Source organism: Drosophila virilis, chromosome 4, assembly GCF_030788295.1.
Source record: "Drosophila virilis strain 15010-1051.87 chromosome 4, Dvir_AGI_RSII-ME, whole genome shotgun sequence".
In the NCBI taxonomy this organism is placed as follows: Eukaryota; Metazoa; Arthropoda; class Insecta; order Diptera; family Drosophilidae; genus Drosophila; species Drosophila virilis.
The window spans coordinates 21,218,326-21,237,075 of NC_091546.1; the positions used below are offsets into that span (position 1 = coordinate 21,218,326).

Genomic DNA, 18,750 nt, shown 5'->3' on the forward strand with positions numbered 1-18,750 from the left:
GTTAGATCATTCTCTAACATTTTGAATAAATACCATTTATTTTATTTAGAAAAACCGGACTTTACTTCTTTTTCGAATTGAAAAACAAATGTTACAGAAATTGAATCAAACAAGTTTCAGAGCCTTAACAATGGCATTGAACTCTTATCGATATTAAATTTGTATCAAATAAATATCAGAGCCTTAACAGTAGCATCACTAACCATACAATGCATTGTGTGGTAAGTGGTAGCATTGTACACTTATCGATATTAAATTTTAATATGTGACAATTTTATCTAGCTGACCACTCTTGTTCTATTAATTAATTAATTACAAAATATCTATACTCTATATATAATGATTTGCACTCAATATACAGATTCTGTTCTGTTTAATTATATGAAAATATCGATATATGGCTATCGAAAATTTATAGTGGCATCTAGGTCGCCATGTTGTTTGGCAAATTGTGCATCTCTGTTTTGTTTGTGTATTAAAGCGATTAAAATATTGTAACAAAATAATATAAATAATGTTTTACGAACACATTATATTGGCCAAAAAAGGGCCGCTAGCCAGAATATGGTTAGCAGCCCATTGGGATAAAAAAATTACAAAAGCACACGTATTCGAAACAAACATAGAAAAATCTGTGGAGGGTATTTTACAACCAAAAGTAAAATTGGCGCTACGTACATCTGGACACTTATTGCTTGGGGTAGTGCGAATATACTCAAGAAAGGCAAAATATCTTTTGGCAGATTGCAATGAAGCGTTTGTTAAAATCAAAATGGCATTTAGGCCAGGAATGGTGGACCTACCAGAAGGCCATAGGGAAGCCAATGTTAATGCCATAACATTACCAGAAGTTTTCCACGATTTTGACACTGCATTGCCTGAACTGAACGATATTGACATTGAGGCCCAGTTCTCCGTCAACCAATCCCGGGCCGATGAAATAACAATGAGGGAAGATTACGGCAGCTTATCGCTCTCCCTGCAGGACGATGGCTTTGGAGACATTGGATTTGAAGCAGATACACCTGAAATGATGCGTGGTCCCATGTCGGGCAACATAAATGATCAACTGTTTGATGACGATGTATTGGCAAATGTTGTTGAATCGAACGATCCAAATATTACGATAACACAGTCCGAAATGCCCAGCGATCGTCTTGATGGCGACGGCTTTGGCGATTCTTTTGGCCAACCGACATTATTTGAGGATGATCTGTTTGGCGAGCCGCCACAAACAGTTGGAATAAATACAGAAATTAACGAAGCTAACAACCCACCAGACTATTCTGATGACGATGGTATTGACAACTTCAACAACGCCCCATCGCCGGCATCCTCCTGCGCCAACTCTGTTGCAGATGATAAGGAGGATAATTTCCCAGCAAAAGACCACAATTTCAATGAAGACGTCAATGCCTCTGGCGGCGATGCAGCATTAAATGACTTAACTCTTGTACAAAATGATGACGAGGGATTCGCTCTGGCACCGATTGATGCAACTACCTATAAGGGTGCCACGAAGGCCAAGCGCAAGCGGAAGCTTATTATTGATGAAATTAAAAATATTTCGGGAGAGGAAATGAAAGCCCAACTAGCAGACACCTCCGATATACTTACTACTCTAGATCTGGCCCCACCCACAAAAAGGTTAATGTATTGGAAGGAGACGGGCGGGGTTGAAAAGCTGTTCGCTCTACCATCTCGAACTATACCCGCTAGAGTACTTTTGAATAATTATAACCGGCAATTACTTTCACATTCGACGCCCCTGGAGGACTTCTCAAGTATCGCCCCAATGGATGTCCTGGCGTTGGAACTGTACGCACAGGAAGGCGAGAGCTCGATTATTATAGTGAATAAGAAGGGACGCAAGCGCAAGAATGATGTATCTGCTAATTTAGCTGCTGATCCAGCTACAGATAATACTCTAACACAAAGTTTGGCGCCTCCTGAAATGATTCGCGAACAAGAAAAATCTTTGGGTCTCTCAGCCGTGTCTTTAGATATCAGCACAAAAGAGCGGGAAAGCCTTGCACCGCAAAGCGACGCTGCAATTTTCGAGAATATGCGAAGTCCAGCCCTGTTGTCGTTCAATGACATGGAAAACTTCTCAAATCTCAATGAACTTCCATTAACACCACGGGACGGGCATCAAGATATGGGTGATGATTTCCACCATGGCGATTTAACACCTGCCGGCTTGGATCACGGACAAATGACTCCACATCATGGCGGAATTGGTGACATTGATTGTATACCAAATTTGCCGCCTGACCAAGTCAGCTCCATTTTCAATGATACTGAAGCTAGATCTATAGCTGCTGCCAATAACTTCAATAAGACATGCGAGATTTCAACAGATTGGAATGATTACGATTTCCCACCGTCAGTTGGCCTACCGAATGCTACCGCCGATGAACAAATGGAAAATGAAACGGATGAGCAATTCGAGGAGCGGGTGTTAAACAAAAGAGCAGCACAACTTTTCCTTGATGTCAGAGTTCACTTTAACAACAACGATCATCTAACGCTTTCGCAACTAACAGTTCGAAATTCAAGAAAACAGGCCGCGCAAAAGTTCTACTCCCTACTCGTATTGAAAAAATTCAAGGCGTTGCACATCACACAAGCTGCGCCGTATGCAGACATAACAGTTACACGTGGCCCTCTGTTTGACAATCCAAAATTGTAAACAATTGCCAGCTTGGTTTTGGCAGTTAACCGAAAACAAGAATAGTTTTGCATGTATTTTTTCAAAAGGAAATAACGTACCAATAAAGTGAAAAATCGTAATTTATAAGCCATTAATAGAAATTTGCGGTTTTTAAAAGCAATTAAATATAATTTAAAAAATAGTTCTGTATTTATTTCATGATGTTTATTGATTAAAATTATATGTAAATTAATTATCAATTTTTAATATTGTTTACGAACTTGAAAAACAATTGTTAAACATTGTGAATATATATTCTATTGACGGCTAACTAGATTTAACAGATAGAAACTGTTGCCGAGCTTCACAAAGCGTAAGTCTGGACAAAATTCGAAGTCCTAAGTCAATCAACATTGTATTAATCTTCCTTATTTTCAGATGGGCCGAAGTTATTTCGCTGATCAAATAACTGTACAACTCTGGAAAGAATATGGCCCATGAATATCATCTGTAAATTAGAGCACGTAACTAATATATCGTAAAGAGCATTTGACAAAGATTTTATTGCATAAATGTTGTTATATTATCAGTAGGCTCAATAAATTTAAATAGTTTTTAAATTTATAACATATTTCTAACCCATCTTTTAATACACATGATATAAAATAGAATATTTGCAAGTACATATATACACATATATATATATATATATTTAAATATGCTTTGACTTTACTCCACGTTGTCATAAATGTCTTCCAGGCCAGGAACAAGCCGTAGTTTTTGTACAAATGCATCATATGCTTTCTGCTCATCTTCAGCTAGCAACACAAGGTTCTAAAAAGTAACGAACGCATTTTAATCATATATTTTTTTTAAATGAAAGAAAAATTCCAGTTTCTTACGTTTGGCGTAAATACATGTTCGCTATTTTCAATGCTGTATCCATTTTGCTCCAATGTCCTGCTTAGGCCACTCAAAAGAACAGGACTGCAAAAAAACTAAAAGTACAGACAGAATTGAGTATGATTTTATATATATTATTAGACAAATTAAACTTACATTCACTGCAGCATTTGTTACATCAACAATTTCGACGTCTTCTGCTCCAAACTGAATGGCATCTTCAGTTACTTTTTCTTCTAAGCTGGGCTGATTTTTGTCTAACTCTGAAGTGTAACGAGTTTCGATAAGACCAAAATCTTGAAACATATGGCTCACATCCACAAATGAACCACTGGAAGAGTTGTTTAACTTAAGTGTAGTTTTTAATTAAGCTTTTCATCTTTTATGAATTACATTATTAACTCACCCAGCCTTTTTTATCATTGCGGTTGCATCCATTTTAACGGCAGCCATATTGTCAGTATATATGGTACAAATCATATAAACATTTCTTTTGAATCTTATGTCGAGTCGATGTTTTTTCAATTGTGCCTTGTTATGCTGGCATTTCTTTATTGTGTTTTGTATTGTTCCGATTGGCATATTCTTTTTCAGCGCATTATCTATTTCTGATCGTAGGAGAGAGTTCACAGCAGGATCCGCAGATTTACCTTCCTGCACAGCCAATCGCAGTTGTCTAGCAATCTTTGTGAACAGAGCTGCACGCAATCCGTCCTTCTGGGCTTTTATATGTTTTATATTGGCCCACTTTGAATGACCAGCCATGTGACGGACCGAACATTTATTAAAATTTAATTGAAAATATTCAATTCCGATTCGGCTACAATGTCGTAACATCTTTATATGAAACATTCACAACAACAAAATTAAAGGAAACTCAAAACACACATGCCTCTACGATAGTTCGTGCCGATTGTACAGGGCGGTTATGTTAAGTAGAGGCTAATCGATAAATCTGCAACAGTATATAATAAATACAGAAATAACATATTCTGTTAATGTAAAGGGCATTTGGTATTAATTTTAACATGTGAAAATTAGTACATTTAACTTATCGAAATCAGCGGAACCCATAACAAAAATATACTGATTTCCTTGGCTTGTTATTTAAATAGCAATTTAAAGATCGTTGAATTTACTTGGACAATCTGAGGCAATTATGTGGAATTAAATGTATTCTGTAAGCGAAAGTTCTAATGTGCAGTTTGTTTAAATACATTGAAATTAAAGGACTGTTAAGATGTGCAAACTAATTCATAAAGATCAATTCATAGTGTTTATTCAAAGTTTCTTGTGTGCTTCGTCTGATAGCGTTAACGGGATTGGACAAAATAGTGCGCGACTGTTCAAAATATGTAAATATCTTCTTGCTGATTAAATATACAATTGCAAAATTGGAACCTAGAAAATTGGAACCTACGGGACTCAGCTTAGCTTTAAATTAAGAGCCCATATAACACTTAATATTTTGATTTCTGTACCGACTCAGATTTTGCAACATTGTAGTAACAATTGTTAATTGATTTTCCATTTACGCGATAAATTTCGTTCTAATATTTTCACACAGCTCAACTCGACTGCTGTCGTTTAACTAAAACTGAATTTGTCTGCGCAGACGCAAAGTGGATAAAAATCAGCGAACAGTTAATTGAGCGAGAAAACAGTTAACTGACTGAGCGACATTCAAAGGCAGATAACGCATAGGCAACCGCACTGATGCTAGATCAGTAGATAACATCTACGAATATACACACACCCAAACATGCACATGTGTGCGGAGAGAATCGCCAAATATGTAGAGATGTACATGTGTATCTGCCTGCCAAGTGCATTATCTGCTCATGCATCGCGCTCGCATCAATTTTTGGTGCTCTACACGTGACTTGCTTGACTTTCTGTGCGCCGATTTTTGCGGTCTTTTGTTTGACCCCAGTTGCCAATTGAATGTAATTGCATGCTGAGATCTGTGCACATCCACAATTTTTTAATTACTGGTTGCACGAGACTATAATGTATGTTAGTTATGCATGGTTATATTTTTAAACAATTTCAATCGTAGACCTCTTGAAAAGGTCGGAGTGTATAGAATTAATTGAACCAAAAAAATATATAACATTTTTTACTACTTTTTTAAACTCACAACACAACAGCCAGTCTTGCCGCGTTGACTAGTGGGATCAAACTAATGCAAAAGTAAAGTTGCGCAGTTCCAAAGCGAACCGAAAAACTGGCGCTCAGAAAAAAGAGCAGCCGAACGACTAGTAGAGGAATTTCTACACAAGCAAAGCTTAATGGGACCAATGAGCGATCAGCACCAAAAAAGTAATTAGCGCATGAGCATAAGTAGACAACGCACTCACACACACACACACAGGTGTCAGCTTTGGTTATTATCTCCCAGTTGTTTGTGTGGGTGTACTTGCTGGTCAATGTGATACTTCATACTCTCGCTCGAATTTTGATCACTTGTTTAATTGCTGTGCGCCGGTTTTTTCGTCCGCTCAAGGCACTCACAATTCATTAACTCTCTCTCTGTAAGTTTGACCCCAGTAGTCAATATGACAATTCTGCATACTTGCAAATTGTGGATTCCTGAAAGAAAATAATAAATTAAATAATATAATGTATGTATATTATGAAGGGTTTTATTTTCTAAGAATTTCAAGTAAATAAATCGCTAATGATATATGTATCTCTTAAATAGGTTGTGCTATATTGAATCAATTGAAATAAAAAATATTATGAAGCCCTCAACTTATAATGTCCTTATATCTCGGCTCTTTGGTGGACTTTCGCCCTTTTCTTTATATACTTACAGCATTTGAAATATTTAAATTTAAGGGGTTGCTCTTGTTAGCACAGCTCACTTCACTGGAGCGTATCTTATGAAAAAAAACCCGACCCAATAAAAGAGCAAGAGAAATCCAATTTTATTATCATATTCAAGTTTTACATTTGTGTTTGTTGATATTTTGTCTTGCCAAAGGTTGACTTTTCATTTTCATTAGCTATAGGTATAACGCGGAATAAAAATTTCGAATGCTAGAGTTGATTGGAGGCATCGGTCTTAGAGTTGAAACGGGCTTAGTCAAGCTGCTAAAAAGGGTCATTTCGACTTGATCTTCATATATATTTATATATATATATATATATATATATATATATATATATATATGCGTTACTTATAAAAAGAGCTACTACAACAATAATATCAATGTCAGAATATTGTGTGTGTTACCATTCTTAAACAATTCAATTAATTTGCATTTCGGTTGATTTGTTCTCTTTTGTGTTCAGTTCAATTCAGTCTTGCCACGCCTCAGGGCGTGACATCATAATCCATCCATTAGATCATAATCCTTAGCATCATGAACGTAGTCAGACATCGCTTCATCAGTTCAAAAGTGTACACATTGTGAATACCTAAATTATGGGTTCAGACAGCATTCCAGAAGTGTTCCGAATTTATAGATATATATAAATAAAATATACACATATATATATATATTGTATATATACATATATATATATATATATATATATATATATATATCTATATATTTTTTATGTGTATAATATTTGTGTATTTTCTTGGGCTTGACATTTAAAGTTCTACTAATATTTGACTTGTTGAATTCTAAATTGTTTAATTGTCATTTCTAGTGATTAACATAGACACCGAATAAAACAAGATTACTTAGTTGTATGTGTGTGTATGTGTTTGATTATAAATCTTCTTATAGTTGTTGTTTATACTTATAGAAAAAATTGTAGTATTGCTTCTGCATAATGCGCTAGATCTCGACTTCATCTCAACTCTGTTCATAATTATCTTAACTGCTTCAAAAGGCCTACGGGCGGCATTTAGGGCGCTAGTTTTCGCATATACCAAAACTATCCTTACAAATTTCTTGTGCCTTTCCATTAAAAATCCCTGAAAATTGCTTTACTTAGCTGCTGTTTATGACTTCACTTTGATACCCTTGTAGAGGGTATTATAATTTGTTTGCATTTTTGAAAAATTCTTAAACTTTATAATCTTTGATGACATTTAATATGTATTGTATTTTTCACATTAAAGCAATGTTTGTTTCATCAACTTTTTCATCATTTTCTTGTTATTAGATGTCTCTATTAATAATATATATATGTATATATATATATATATATGTATATTGTGCTCTAAAAGCAAATTCAAAACTGCGTTTGCTTAACTACGTTACATTATCTGTTTGTTAGACATTGATTTATCACACCAATTTATATATAATATATATATTTATATATGCTGGCGGGTAGTTGCTTATATAGATACAAATTTAATATGTTCTATCAACTCTTTACACATCGTATCACCCTTGCGCTACAGTGAAGCCTGACTTAATGTCTACAAAAAAAAAAAAACAAAAACAAAATCTATCAAATGCAAAGGTAAACGCTACACAAAGTACAAAGTACTCTGATTACACACACATATTACATTATTTTAATACTATATTTATATTTGTATTCTTATAGAACTTTCTATTTCTCTTTCTCTCTCTGTGTCTCTCGTTTTTCTAAACGCATCCAATTTGCATTTAGCTGATCATCATCCAATAGGTTTTACAACTAGTATCATAGCTTTTTTGTGAGTATTGCTTTAGTTTTTACAGGGTTTTCCACTTGTTAATCTATTTATTAGAATATATCTAAGAGTACAATGCTTTCACTTGATTGTAGCTGCAGTTGTCCGTGCAAAATAGAAAACCAGATATTATAAAAAAAAAAAAACAAACTGAAAATATAATAAGATTTAGAAATAATATATACTAATATATTTTTAAAATAAGAAAAATAAAAACAAATTCAAATTGCATTTGTAGATCATAAGATTTGTTTGTATTAAGTGTGTTGAAATAACAAAATCTTAAATAGTAAATCAAAAATGAAATAAATCGATAGCCATCGAAATTGAAATCGAAATAAAAATTAATAAATTCTTTGCTAAATAATTATTTAAAGAACGCGAGAATTGATAATCAATTTACATTAATACATACGGCCTGGCCGAAAGCGCATACAGTTTGGCATGTCCTCAAACAAATGATCGATATGTTAAAGTATATAAATATAGAACCAATCCATATATAACTGAGGACTAGAATGTATTACATTTGAGACTGCTCAACTAGTTGATAATATGGCTCCATGTGCTGACTGAAAGAGTGAGTGGAAGATACTTGCAATATAAAACATGAAAAAGAATATAACACATAAACGGACAAGCAGACAATTCATAAATACAATTATTAAAATTGTTAAGTAGATAAGGTTTAGATCATGCCATTCCGCCTGCGTTTTGAATGCTAAGCAATTCAAAATCCAAAAAAAAGGAGATATATCTATATATATTTAATTATATATATATATGTTAAACAGAACGACAAATACGAGAGATCGTTTAAAAGTGGACCAAAATTGTGATAAGTCCTAAAATTGCAAGCTATGTTACATTATTAGTATATTATTATATATTAGTATATATATTTATATATATATATATACATATAAATATATATATAAATACGTATGCATATCGCATACGATTTGATTTGACTTGTTGATTGCCTACAAACTAATAATACCTTAGGTTTGCGCTAAGATTTCTACATTTCATATAGCTAACATCTAATTATATATATAAATATGTATATATATATATATTTATATTATATTAAATATGTTGTATATATAGTATATATGATATATGTTAGTTATGTATACAATTGTATAATATTGCAAATTTTCAATATTCAGTTTAATGACATTTTATGCGTGTGTATCGTGGGCTTTTACGCCTTTTTACAATACAAATTGCTTGTCTTCAATTCTTTATAATATAGTATTACAATGTGAGTTGTCATTTGTTCTTCTCATTTTTCTTAATGTTTGCTGTGGGGCGGGGCGATGTATCTGTGTAGCAGAGTTGAGGCATTTTATGCTTTGCCCACACAAACTTCTTTAATTTATAAGTTTCTCTCAATTGCTACAACTACAGTCTATTGATTTATATATAGGCGCTACATGTTATATAAAACCCATAAGAAACTTAGAAATGAAATAAGTACCAATATTATAATAAGAGCTGGTATAGCATTTGAAAATATGTACGAAAATGCTCTTTTAGTTTTTCATCCATTTCAAAGTATTCAGAAATATTTTTGAATTTTCCTCAAAATTGTTTAAGGAAATTCTGACAAATGAAAAACTTTTGCATGTGCACTCAATTTAACTAATCATTTTTTTTTTTAAATAAAAGATTAATGTAAACAAACTTGGGAACAATTTTAAATATATCCTCATGAAAAAAATCTTTCCAGTATTTTGTTTTAAGTTTTTGTTATACACACTTGTTGAATATTTGTTTTTGGTATTTTTAAAGGAATACCAAATGGTGCTTTTCGTTTGTTTTCTATAAATAATTTTCTTTAGCTTTGGTTACTTATTTCACGTTTTTTTTACAACTATTTTCTATGGGTCTTTTTCATGTTGCCTGCTCTACGGAGATTTTTCTATACATATAAATATTGTTTCTCATCTGTTTTAACAGTTTTGTTCGCTTTACGAGATATTTTTTTAAATAAAATATATATGTGTTTAAATATATTCTAGAATTCGCATTGTCCTTTCACATTCAGAATAGCCCCTGGGCGCCGGCTAAGCGTCGTCGCCGAAATCACATGAATCATCATTTGAGCGTATTGTATATGTTATTCTCACCGGCCAGCTCTACGGTGGTTATATGCTGAGCAGCCGCCGCATGCCGCTCTCCGAGCGGCTCCTCGCCGAGGTAGACCGTATGATAGCTGATGGCACTGGTGGCCGGAGTGCAGTTAATCTCGACACGGCTCACAGACTGCGGTCCGTTCGGTTGATATTTGAGCGAGGCGTAGTCACCATCGTCTTCGTCCTCATCATCTACAAGGACATCCTCATTATCGTGTGGAGGCAGCTGGGTGAGCTGCGTGGCGCCCGAGAAGCTGTCGCAGGTGTGCGAGGCGCAAATTTCCGCATAGATATTCTCCTTGGCGTAGTCCAAGGCGGCAGGCGTAATTGGTGCCGGTTCCCTGTGCTCGCTGCTGTCCAAACTAGCCATGACTAGGGAGTCACGCACGCTGGAGTACGGCAAATCATCCTCCACCAGCGATGTGGGTGAGAGAAGCGCTGCCGGAGACAGTGCGACTAGGCCGCCGAGCAAAGAGACGCCGCCAGCTGCGCGTCGTCCTGTGATGGGCCCACCAAACTCCTTGCCTAGCTGGAGCTGCTGTTGTGCTCGGAACTGCGTCTGAATGCGCTTTTCGGGCTCCGTTTCGTGGAGCTGCAGCTTTTGCGGCAACGAAAAGTGTCGCAACTGATGCAAACTACTCGAGGATTTGCTATACTGGCGCGTTTTCACATGGAACTCATTGTAGAGCTTCTCTGTGATAAAGGATTGCGGCGGCGGCGTTTGGTTCTCAACATCCTCCAGTTCGGTGCCGGCTTCGCTGATGGCATCCGTATGCGCAGTAAGCAAATCTGGTCGCTGCTGTGGTCGTTGTCCATTCAGAAGCTCAATGTCCTGCAGGGACATCGACTTTTGCAGCAATGTGTCCAGCGATTTGGGCATGGAACTGCGCTCCATGCTGTGACTTAGCGTGGTCGTCTCCGTTTCGCTGTGCAGCGATTGGGTATCCGTGGTAGCTGCCGCGGGCTCATTGTTGTCATTGCCAAAGCGCTCCTGCAGCAGCTTGGACATGTCCGTGTAGCGTTCCATGCTCATGCGCTTCGCCTGCACATCCAGCTGCAGTTCTGTTTGGGACTTATCCAGTTGCTGTTCTTGTTGTTGCTGCTGCTTGCGAAACCATTTCTTCTTGGTGGACTGAAAGACCTTCATGCGCTCCGTGATGCGATTGGTTGCAACCTGGTTCGAGGTTTCGCCTGTTGCTAATGAAGCCGCTGCAGCTGCTGCCGCCTCTTTGGCCTCCAGCTGTTCCAGGTCGGTCTTACTTAGAAATATGATCGAGTCCTCCTTCTCATGCGCCGCCGTTGACGTTGCCGTCATGCTGCTCTTCTCGCGCCGCAGCAGCTTGGGCAGATGCAGCGGCTTCAAAATTTTGAGTCCCTCGCGCGTTTTGCTGCCCGATCGTTCGCTGCGCTGCAAGAGCTCAATCTCCACAAGTTTGAGAAACTGATCGCAATTAAATTGACAAAACTTAAGCATGGTCTGCACCTGAGCATTGGCCAGCATGCGTTGTTCGGAATCAAAGCCCAGCAAGCATTTGAGCAGTTGCATCTCGCGGCTGAGATAAAGCTTACGCAGCTGCAGCGGCTGCTGTTGCTGTTGCACCGGCGGCAAGGGCCCGTTACCATCCAGCTCCTCAATGGGGCAGCCAATTATGACATCCTCCTTGCTCATCCGACTGATGCACAGCTGCTCGGGTATTTCGGCGCCGGCAGGACCTGAGATGTAGCGCAGCATTAGCGGTAGCTGTTTGGCCGCTGCCACCAAGGCGCCCAATCGATGCACACACTCCGGATTCAGTTTGCGCTGCATGTCGCCCTGTTTCTGCAGCAGCTGCGGTATGCCCGGCTCAATCTCGTAGAATTTGCCTTTGGTCGCCAGCGGCACATACATGACCTGACGCTGCTCGTTCAATAGCTGCGCATAGCGTCCCTTTTCCTTGTCGCGCCCCATGTAGCCTCCACTTGCCACCACATGCGACTTGCACACACTGTTCGTGTGACTCGCCTGGCCATGCTCCTGCTTGCCATCCTCGAAGACGGCCAGCAGACGAAACACCTGACCGCCGCGTGCCGTCGTCTTTATGTACTGCGGCCGCTGTTTGCTGCTGGGCAGGCAGCCCTCGTGGCTGGGACTACTGTTGGCTCCACTCGGCGATGATTCGGTAAACGCCGGCATGTTATCCACCGAGGCAAACTTGTAGACACGCTCGCGAACCAGCTGCATTAGCGTTCCATACTGTGTGGCCGTTGGCAAGCCCTTCTCGTTCAGCAGCGAAAAATACCCTGGAAAATAAGGAGAACATTAATGCCAGTTGCAGAGTCAAGCAGTTGCATAATATTTGATTGACTAGGCAGTATGCAGTGCTTCCTCTACAGATAGACTTAACTTTATCGATGCCTTAGATCAGCAGAAATTCACTCTTAATTAAAGTTATAAAATATTCAGAGCATGAAGAATATTCCCATGCCATAAAGATGCCAGCAAATATGTAAATATATGAGATATTAAGAGTATGCCTCGTAGTCTCATATCTCTTATAAGTGATAAGAGGATTAGATATATTCTATATTTTTATACGAGACCTAAATCAAAATCGATTATTAATTTTAGGGAGACAGATGCAGTTATCCATCATTTAAAATTTTTGTACCTATGGAAAGTACTTAGAGATTTATTAATGAGAGTGATGACATTGCCTGATGACATTAAAAAATATGATTAAGGCAAAGTAATCTTATATTCTTCAGTTAGAAAGTGATTTCTCCTATTTTGGTGTCACTAACCGATTAACTAAGCAGTAGATCTTCCAGCTGTTGTTACACTGGGGAGCAGAGTATTACGCAATTGGAAGATTACGAATTTAGTTTTTGTATTCGCGTCGGTTTTCCGTTGCCTGTGAAAAGTCACATGAAGCCCACAACAATGGGTCGCAGTGGCACTCGCAGTCGTTGCTTACATAATACCCCGATGAGCAATTGTTGTGATTCGATTCTACTGCAACTGCCGGCAGCGTCTGTCACACTGTCCGTCCGTCCGACAGTCAGTCAGTCTGTCACGCATATTAGCCAAAGCGAAACGTAACGCAACTTAAATTCGAGTCGTATCTCTAGTTATTGCTTCTATTGTGGCCCGCTATAATGCCTGAATAGCTCAGTAAACACCAAAATTAGCCAACTGTTTCCAGCCGTGTCATGCATTAGTCATGAGAATGCAACAAGTTAGGTATTGAAATTACGTAAATACTTTAAAAATAAAATTACCTAATTACTTTACTAAACAGTTTATACACATTTTGTAGACAAGGTAGTTAGAAAGAAAAGCCGAAATAAAGTGAAATATCTTGTTTGCTTTCAAGAATTAATAATTATATAAAATTAAAAAAATATTGTTATATTTGCATCTGTGTGAAATCTTTTGAAATAATAATTTTTGATTGGACTGTCAAATTCTATAGCATTTTACAGTTTTAGTACACGACTCGGTTATATCAAATCGTCTTCTGACTCATCCAATATCTTTCTATATGACAATATTTAAATATATATATATACTCTTGACAATAATTTGTTTATTTTATCTACAAAATGCATATGTTTGCATATTTTAGCTCTGAAGATATTTCTGACTGGTTTTGACAGTAAAAATTCCCAACACTTTCCCTGCTCGGTTGTCTACTCTATTGAATACATTTAGTTCCACAAATTTGTCACACTGCCTGAATCAGCGCATGAATCATCGATACTATATAATCTAGTCATGAACATGGCACACGAAATGAACTCCTTGAGTCACTCACGCAGCGTTCAAGATCTCGGAGAGTGGCCACCTCCGGCGTTCGGCCCCTGACTTACCTGGAAACTCCTGGGGTATGAGCACCGTTTTTTTGCGCTGCGATGCCTGCGACTTGGCATTGTGTCCATGGTAGATGTGACGCTGTCGAACGAGCCTGTAGAGCAGGAAGAGCTCATCATGGCCAGGCTGAACGCAGCTGCTGCTGTTGTGGTTGCCGCTGCCAGCGCTAGAGGACGAATTGGTGCCGGTGCCGGTGCCGGTGCCCGTGCCATTGCCCGACTCATTCGCCAGCTGCTGCTGTTGCTGTTTGGGGCCTGTCGATGAGCTGCTCGAGGCAGCCGTGGAGGAGCCGTGCGATGAACTCGACTGCAGCGTCTCATTGGAGCTTTTGCTGCTGTACAAAATGCGCACAACTCGCGGCAGCGAATGCCGCTCGAGGAAAACATCAGCGGGCAATGGTTCCTGCTAAGGAAACATTTACTTGATCAAAAAGCTTTGCCGCCATTTGAATGCACTGCTCACCTCGCTGCTGCTGCTGCACTTGGAGTTCTTGCTGTCGCCCGTTGAGTAATCGCCGCTGCCATTGAGGCCGCCGCAGAAGCCGCTGTAGCCCGCATTATTGCTGCCCGTGTAGCCAGCGTTGTTGGTGGTGTTGTTGTTGTTGTTGTTGGTGTTGTTGTTGTTGCCGTTGCTGCTGGCGCAACCGCCAGCCAACCCGTAGCTGCAGTTGGCGCTGTTGCGCTGCCGTCGCGCCAGCCGCTGCTTCAGCTCAATCTCGTTGCGTCGCGCCAGACGCGCATTCTCGAAGTCCGCCACGGAGAACATGTTCGAGCTGGTATCGTGGGAGTTGAAGCGACGCAGCTTCGGTTTGCGCGCCTCGGCAGCGGCAGCGGCAGCAGCCGCGGCAACTGCCATGTGGCCGTGATGTGCGCCAGGTGGGGCACCTGCAATCAAAACAACAACAAAACTTACATAAAATAAACAGCAAAGAACAATTTTTCTCAAGTTGCCAAAGATTAAATACCCTCGCCGGCCTTTAGCACACAATATTTAAAAGTGTATTGAATTTTCCATATAATTAATACAATTTCTAGCCTAAAGAGTTCGTTTTGGATATATTATTGCGACAACAAACAGAAATATAAAATAGTGGCGCTGAGTGCATGGAAATTCACAGACAGGTGCAATGTTCGTGCGGACCGATAATACAAATGTGTATATACATTTTATATACATTTCGATTACACATTTTGTAACTTATTTAGAATACCCTCGGCAAGGGTATCTTGCACAGGTAGGCAAACACACGGCGAGTGCAACAGTGAGCTAATAGTCTATATATATATAAGTGCATGGTGTGTATATATATCTTATTGTCGTCGCTCTGCATTGGGGAAAATCCCACACAACAAACTTACACACACACACACACACGCACACACACACGCATACACACACACACTGCAAATGCACGGTAAACGCGAAACAATTGAAATTTCAAACTGTTGCCAAGCGCTGAAAAGTTTTTAGCCCAAGCGTTTGCACAGTGGTCAAAGGGATTGCAATATGCCAGCAAAATTTTGACAGGTGTTAATTGAATGTCAAGCCAAATCTCATTGTGCCTGTGTTTAGCTATTTTGAGCAGTTCGCAATAGTATTTAATAGGAATTCTCTTTTAAACCAATTGACAGTACGGCGACAACGTCAAACGAATTTCGGACAGTTGAGACAGCTGAGGATCTGGAATAATTCTAGTTCGTATTTAAGTTCTAATAATATTTACTTGAGATTCGATGACTTTCCTTAACAAATCTCATGGAATATTTTTCAATAATGGTATACAAATCTAATACAAAACAAAAGTGAGAAAAGAAAAGAATATTCAAGCTTAGCTCGAACTCATTTTAATTAAATAAATCAATCGTATTATATCAGAAGCTCGTCCTTAATATTCGTCAGGATGTAAAAATATGTGTAAACAATGCAATTTTATTGCAAATTTAACAACAATTTTTTTTGCCATTTCGGCTACCTAATTCAAAGCATAATTAAAATTCGTCATATTTGAATTTTTATTGCAAATGGCATAGCATTTATAAACAAAAGAGACTCCATTCAAAGCTGTCATGATGTGAATGAACTTTCTACAAAACCTGAAATGCGTGTGCGACGTACGTAATATGCTAATACATTTCTTAATAGCAAAAGCTTTGTTTATTAATTATTAATTTTTGAATTTCGACTTTTATTTTTAGTGGAGCAAAATCGAGAGTGTAAAAAGCGTGTCTAGATTAAATTGACACTAATGGAAAACTTCCACTTTTGGATGGAAAATACTTTCAAGAAACAAATTGAAGCGATTTTCACCTATTTGGGTTGTTCCCGAATACGTTTTCGATTTTCTTCTGCTCAGCTTCAAATTTATTTTCAAAGATCTATGTAAAATTGAAGACTAGCTGAAACGATTCCGAAAAATGCATTCTGTATGTCAAAATGGGGTATGAATACTATGACCATGCTCAAAAGCCCGAAAACACTTTATCAGATGATACTACTTATGGGAATTTGTACTTAACTGGAATGGTCAATTTACGGATAGTTAACTATCCAAAAGCGACAACAATTATCTATCTAATCACTTAAATATTTTTATTGAGTGTACACACTTAGACATATTCATACATACATACCTGTATATGTATGTACGTGCATATGTATGAATTTTTTGAATTATCCAAAAAAGCTGCAACTCAATAAAAAGTTAAATATCTTGATTTTGATTGCTTTTTGTTCGATTGCAGTCCATTGTCTGATGGCGATTCGCAGTTGTTGCTGTTGCTTTATAGGTCGGTGGAGCTATTACTCACTTTAATTGCGCACATTTAGCTTAATTTTTTGTTGTATGCTTAATAAATACATACATACAAAACACATACTCACACACACATGCAGCTGATTGTAGAGTGCAGGCAACGTAAAATCACAGCGAAATTATTGTACAATATATGTAACAGTGAAAGAGGAAGAAGCAGAAGCATAAAAAATACTAAACGTTTTGCAATTGCGCTTATCTTTTGTGAAATATCAATTGCAACAACAGCAACAAAAAACAACAACTTCAGCAACAACTGTGCCAAGTGCTCGTCAGGCGAGTGGGCGAGTGGGCGAGAGGCGTTGGACGCAGCGCGCGCTGCGTTGTCGTCACGTTTTGTGAAATTACGCGAAGCGACCGACGCGCGCACTATTCAGGCAGTAACGAAAGGGGGCAGACGACAACAAATGCAAGCAGCAGCAAAAGCAACAACAATGAGCAGCAAGGCGTAATCAAACAAATCTACGAAAACGTAAACTCTCTTGCGCTTGCTCTCATTCACGCGCTCACGCTCTCTCTCTCTCTCTCTCTCTCTTTCTCTCTCTCATGTATTTACGTCTCTCTTGCACTTTTGTTGGTAGCGCGTGCCTTGCCTTGCATTCATTCCAATCGTATGCGCATACATACACACACTGCGTTATGTGCACGCCTGTGCGCGTGTAAATCTTTTGAATGCCCACACCGAAAAAAAAAACCTCCCCTGTTGCTTCACTTACCGTTACAAGCGGCAGCAGCGCTGTTGCCGGGTGCGCCATGCACTGCAGCTGCCACACCTCCGACTACAGTTGCGCCCACCACTGCAGCTCCAGTTCCAACTCCTGCCGTGGGTGGCGCTGCGCCCGCTGCTGCAGCAGCTGCCATGTGCGGACTGCTCTTCACCAGCCAATTGGCTAGATGACGTTGACGCTCTAGCTCGATGTTGGTGCGTTGCATTTTTGCTTCTTTTGTTTCGATGCGTTTTATTATATTTTTCTCGCGTTTACGCCGACTGCGCCGACAGCAGCGACGCGTTGCCGTCGGTTATTAACTACCGTGCGCTCTAAGCGTCTCGCGTTGTCAACTGTCGAAAGCTTACTAATGCTGAGCGTAACGTAGCCAAAGTGCAGATCGCCCACCACGCTCCCAGACGCTCTGTCGTCGTTGTCGTTGTCGTTCCTGCTGCTGTAACGAGGCATTGAGAGCAAAAATTGAGAGAATAGTTTACATAAGTGAGCGTGCAAATAAATAACAAAAACAACAATGTCGAAATGTGCACAACGAAAAGTGAATAAAAAAGATGTTGATGTGAAATGAAAGAGCGAGCAGGCAAGCAAAAGAGTTGTGCTTGTTGCGAATATGTGTGCGTGTGTTTGTGTGCGTGTGTTTGTGTGTGTACGTGTGCTGTGCATAAATTAAAATTGGCCTGCGTAACTCTGGCAACGATGACGACGTTATCACCCAGCTGCGATTCAAATTCTCTCTTCTCTCGGCTCCTGCTTCGTTGCTTCGTCGCTGCCTTATTCAATGTTGCCCCGCACCTTAATTGTTATCGCCTCGCGCGCGTCCCCCGCTCCACATACACCATCACCACCCGCAAACAGACCGCTCGGGCGAGCCAGAACGTCTGGCAGCACAACGACCGCTGCGCGTCATCTTCAAACGAAAATGCGACAATGTGTACGGAGGGGTCGGTGTTGTGGGCGTGACTGTGTCAGGCCTGACGTTCGGCCTTATATCACACAAACTAATATATGTATGTATGTATATAGATACATACATATGTAT

General features: G+C 39.0%; 3 protein-coding genes and 1 long non-coding RNA gene across 5 annotated transcripts in view; 2 read left to right on the forward strand and 2 right to left on the reverse strand.

Moving 5' to 3' along the window:
- Positions 1 to 426: 426 nt before the first annotated feature.
- vtd (RAD21 cohesin complex component verthandi) lies at positions 427 to 3,284 on the forward strand. The gene is made up of 2 exons (XM_002051203.4): positions 427 to 3,026; positions 3,092 to 3,284. Exon 1 carries the CDS (start codon positions 515 to 517, stop codon positions 2,690 to 2,692), a length of 2,178 nt encoding a protein of 725 aa, XP_002051239.2. The 5' UTR covers positions 427 to 514; the 3' UTR covers positions 2,693 to 3,026; positions 3,092 to 3,284.
- Positions 3,188 to 4,408, reverse strand: LOC6628852 (probable transcriptional regulatory protein Cagg_2594). 2 transcript variants are annotated; one of them, XM_015172653.3, is made up of 4 exons: positions 3,963 to 4,408; positions 3,713 to 3,887; positions 3,556 to 3,651; positions 3,188 to 3,487 (listed from the first exon to the last, which is right to left on the reverse strand). In XM_015172653.3, the coding sequence occupies exons 1-4, from the start codon at positions 4,406 to 4,408 to the stop codon at positions 3,383 to 3,385; spliced, it is 822 nt and encodes a 273-aa protein (XP_015028139.1). In that variant the 3' UTR covers positions 3,188 to 3,382. The 2 variants fall into 2 exon arrangements, with proteins under 2 accessions (XP_015028139.1, XP_015028138.1); XM_015172652.3 differs by having other exon boundaries at positions 3,713 to 3,904; positions 3,963 to 4,094.
- A 101-nt stretch (positions 4,409 to 4,509) lies between these two features.
- Positions 4,510 to 5,246, forward strand: LOC116651370 (uncharacterized). Its single transcript, XR_011416759.1, has 3 exons — positions 4,510 to 4,736; positions 4,831 to 4,911; positions 5,124 to 5,246. It is a non-coding gene; the product is annotated as an uncharacterized lncRNA (long non-coding RNA).
- Positions 5,247 to 8,409: 3,163 nt separating this feature from the next.
- Positions 8,410 to 18,750, reverse strand: part of B4 (imaginal disc development protein B4) — a 61,611-nt gene continuing 51,270 nt past the window's right edge. The window contains exons 4-7 of the mRNA XM_032437948.2: positions 17,703 to 18,147; positions 14,637 to 15,058; positions 14,174 to 14,576; positions 8,410 to 12,604 (exon numbers count right to left, since the gene is read on the reverse strand). Of these exons, the coding sequence (XP_032293839.1) occupies positions 10,287 to 12,604; positions 14,174 to 14,576; positions 14,637 to 15,058; positions 17,703 to 17,919 (3,360 nt within the window). The 5' untranslated portion in view covers positions 17,920 to 18,147 and the 3' untranslated portion in view covers positions 8,410 to 10,286. The remainder of the gene's footprint in view (positions 12,605 to 14,173; positions 14,577 to 14,636; positions 15,059 to 17,702; positions 18,148 to 18,750) is intronic.

Excerpts from the sequence above, each read along its gene's own strand:
- vtd (XM_002051203.4), top strand. The coding sequence starts at position 515 with ATGTTTTACGAACACATTATATTGGCCAAAAAAGGGCCGCTAGCCAGA.
- LOC6628852 (XM_015172653.3), bottom strand. The coding sequence starts at position 4,408 with ATGTTTCATATAAAGATGTTACGACATTGTAGCCGAATCGGAATTGAA. Across the intron at positions 3,888-3,962 it reads GCAATGATAAAAAAGGCTGG|TGGTTCATTTGTGGATGTGA; the intron begins GTGAGTTAATAA and ends CAACTCTTCCAG. Across the intron at positions 3,652-3,712 it reads TAACAAATGCTGCAGTGAAT|TTTTTTTGCAGTCCTGTTCT; the intron begins GTAAGTTTAATT and ends CTGTACTTTTAG.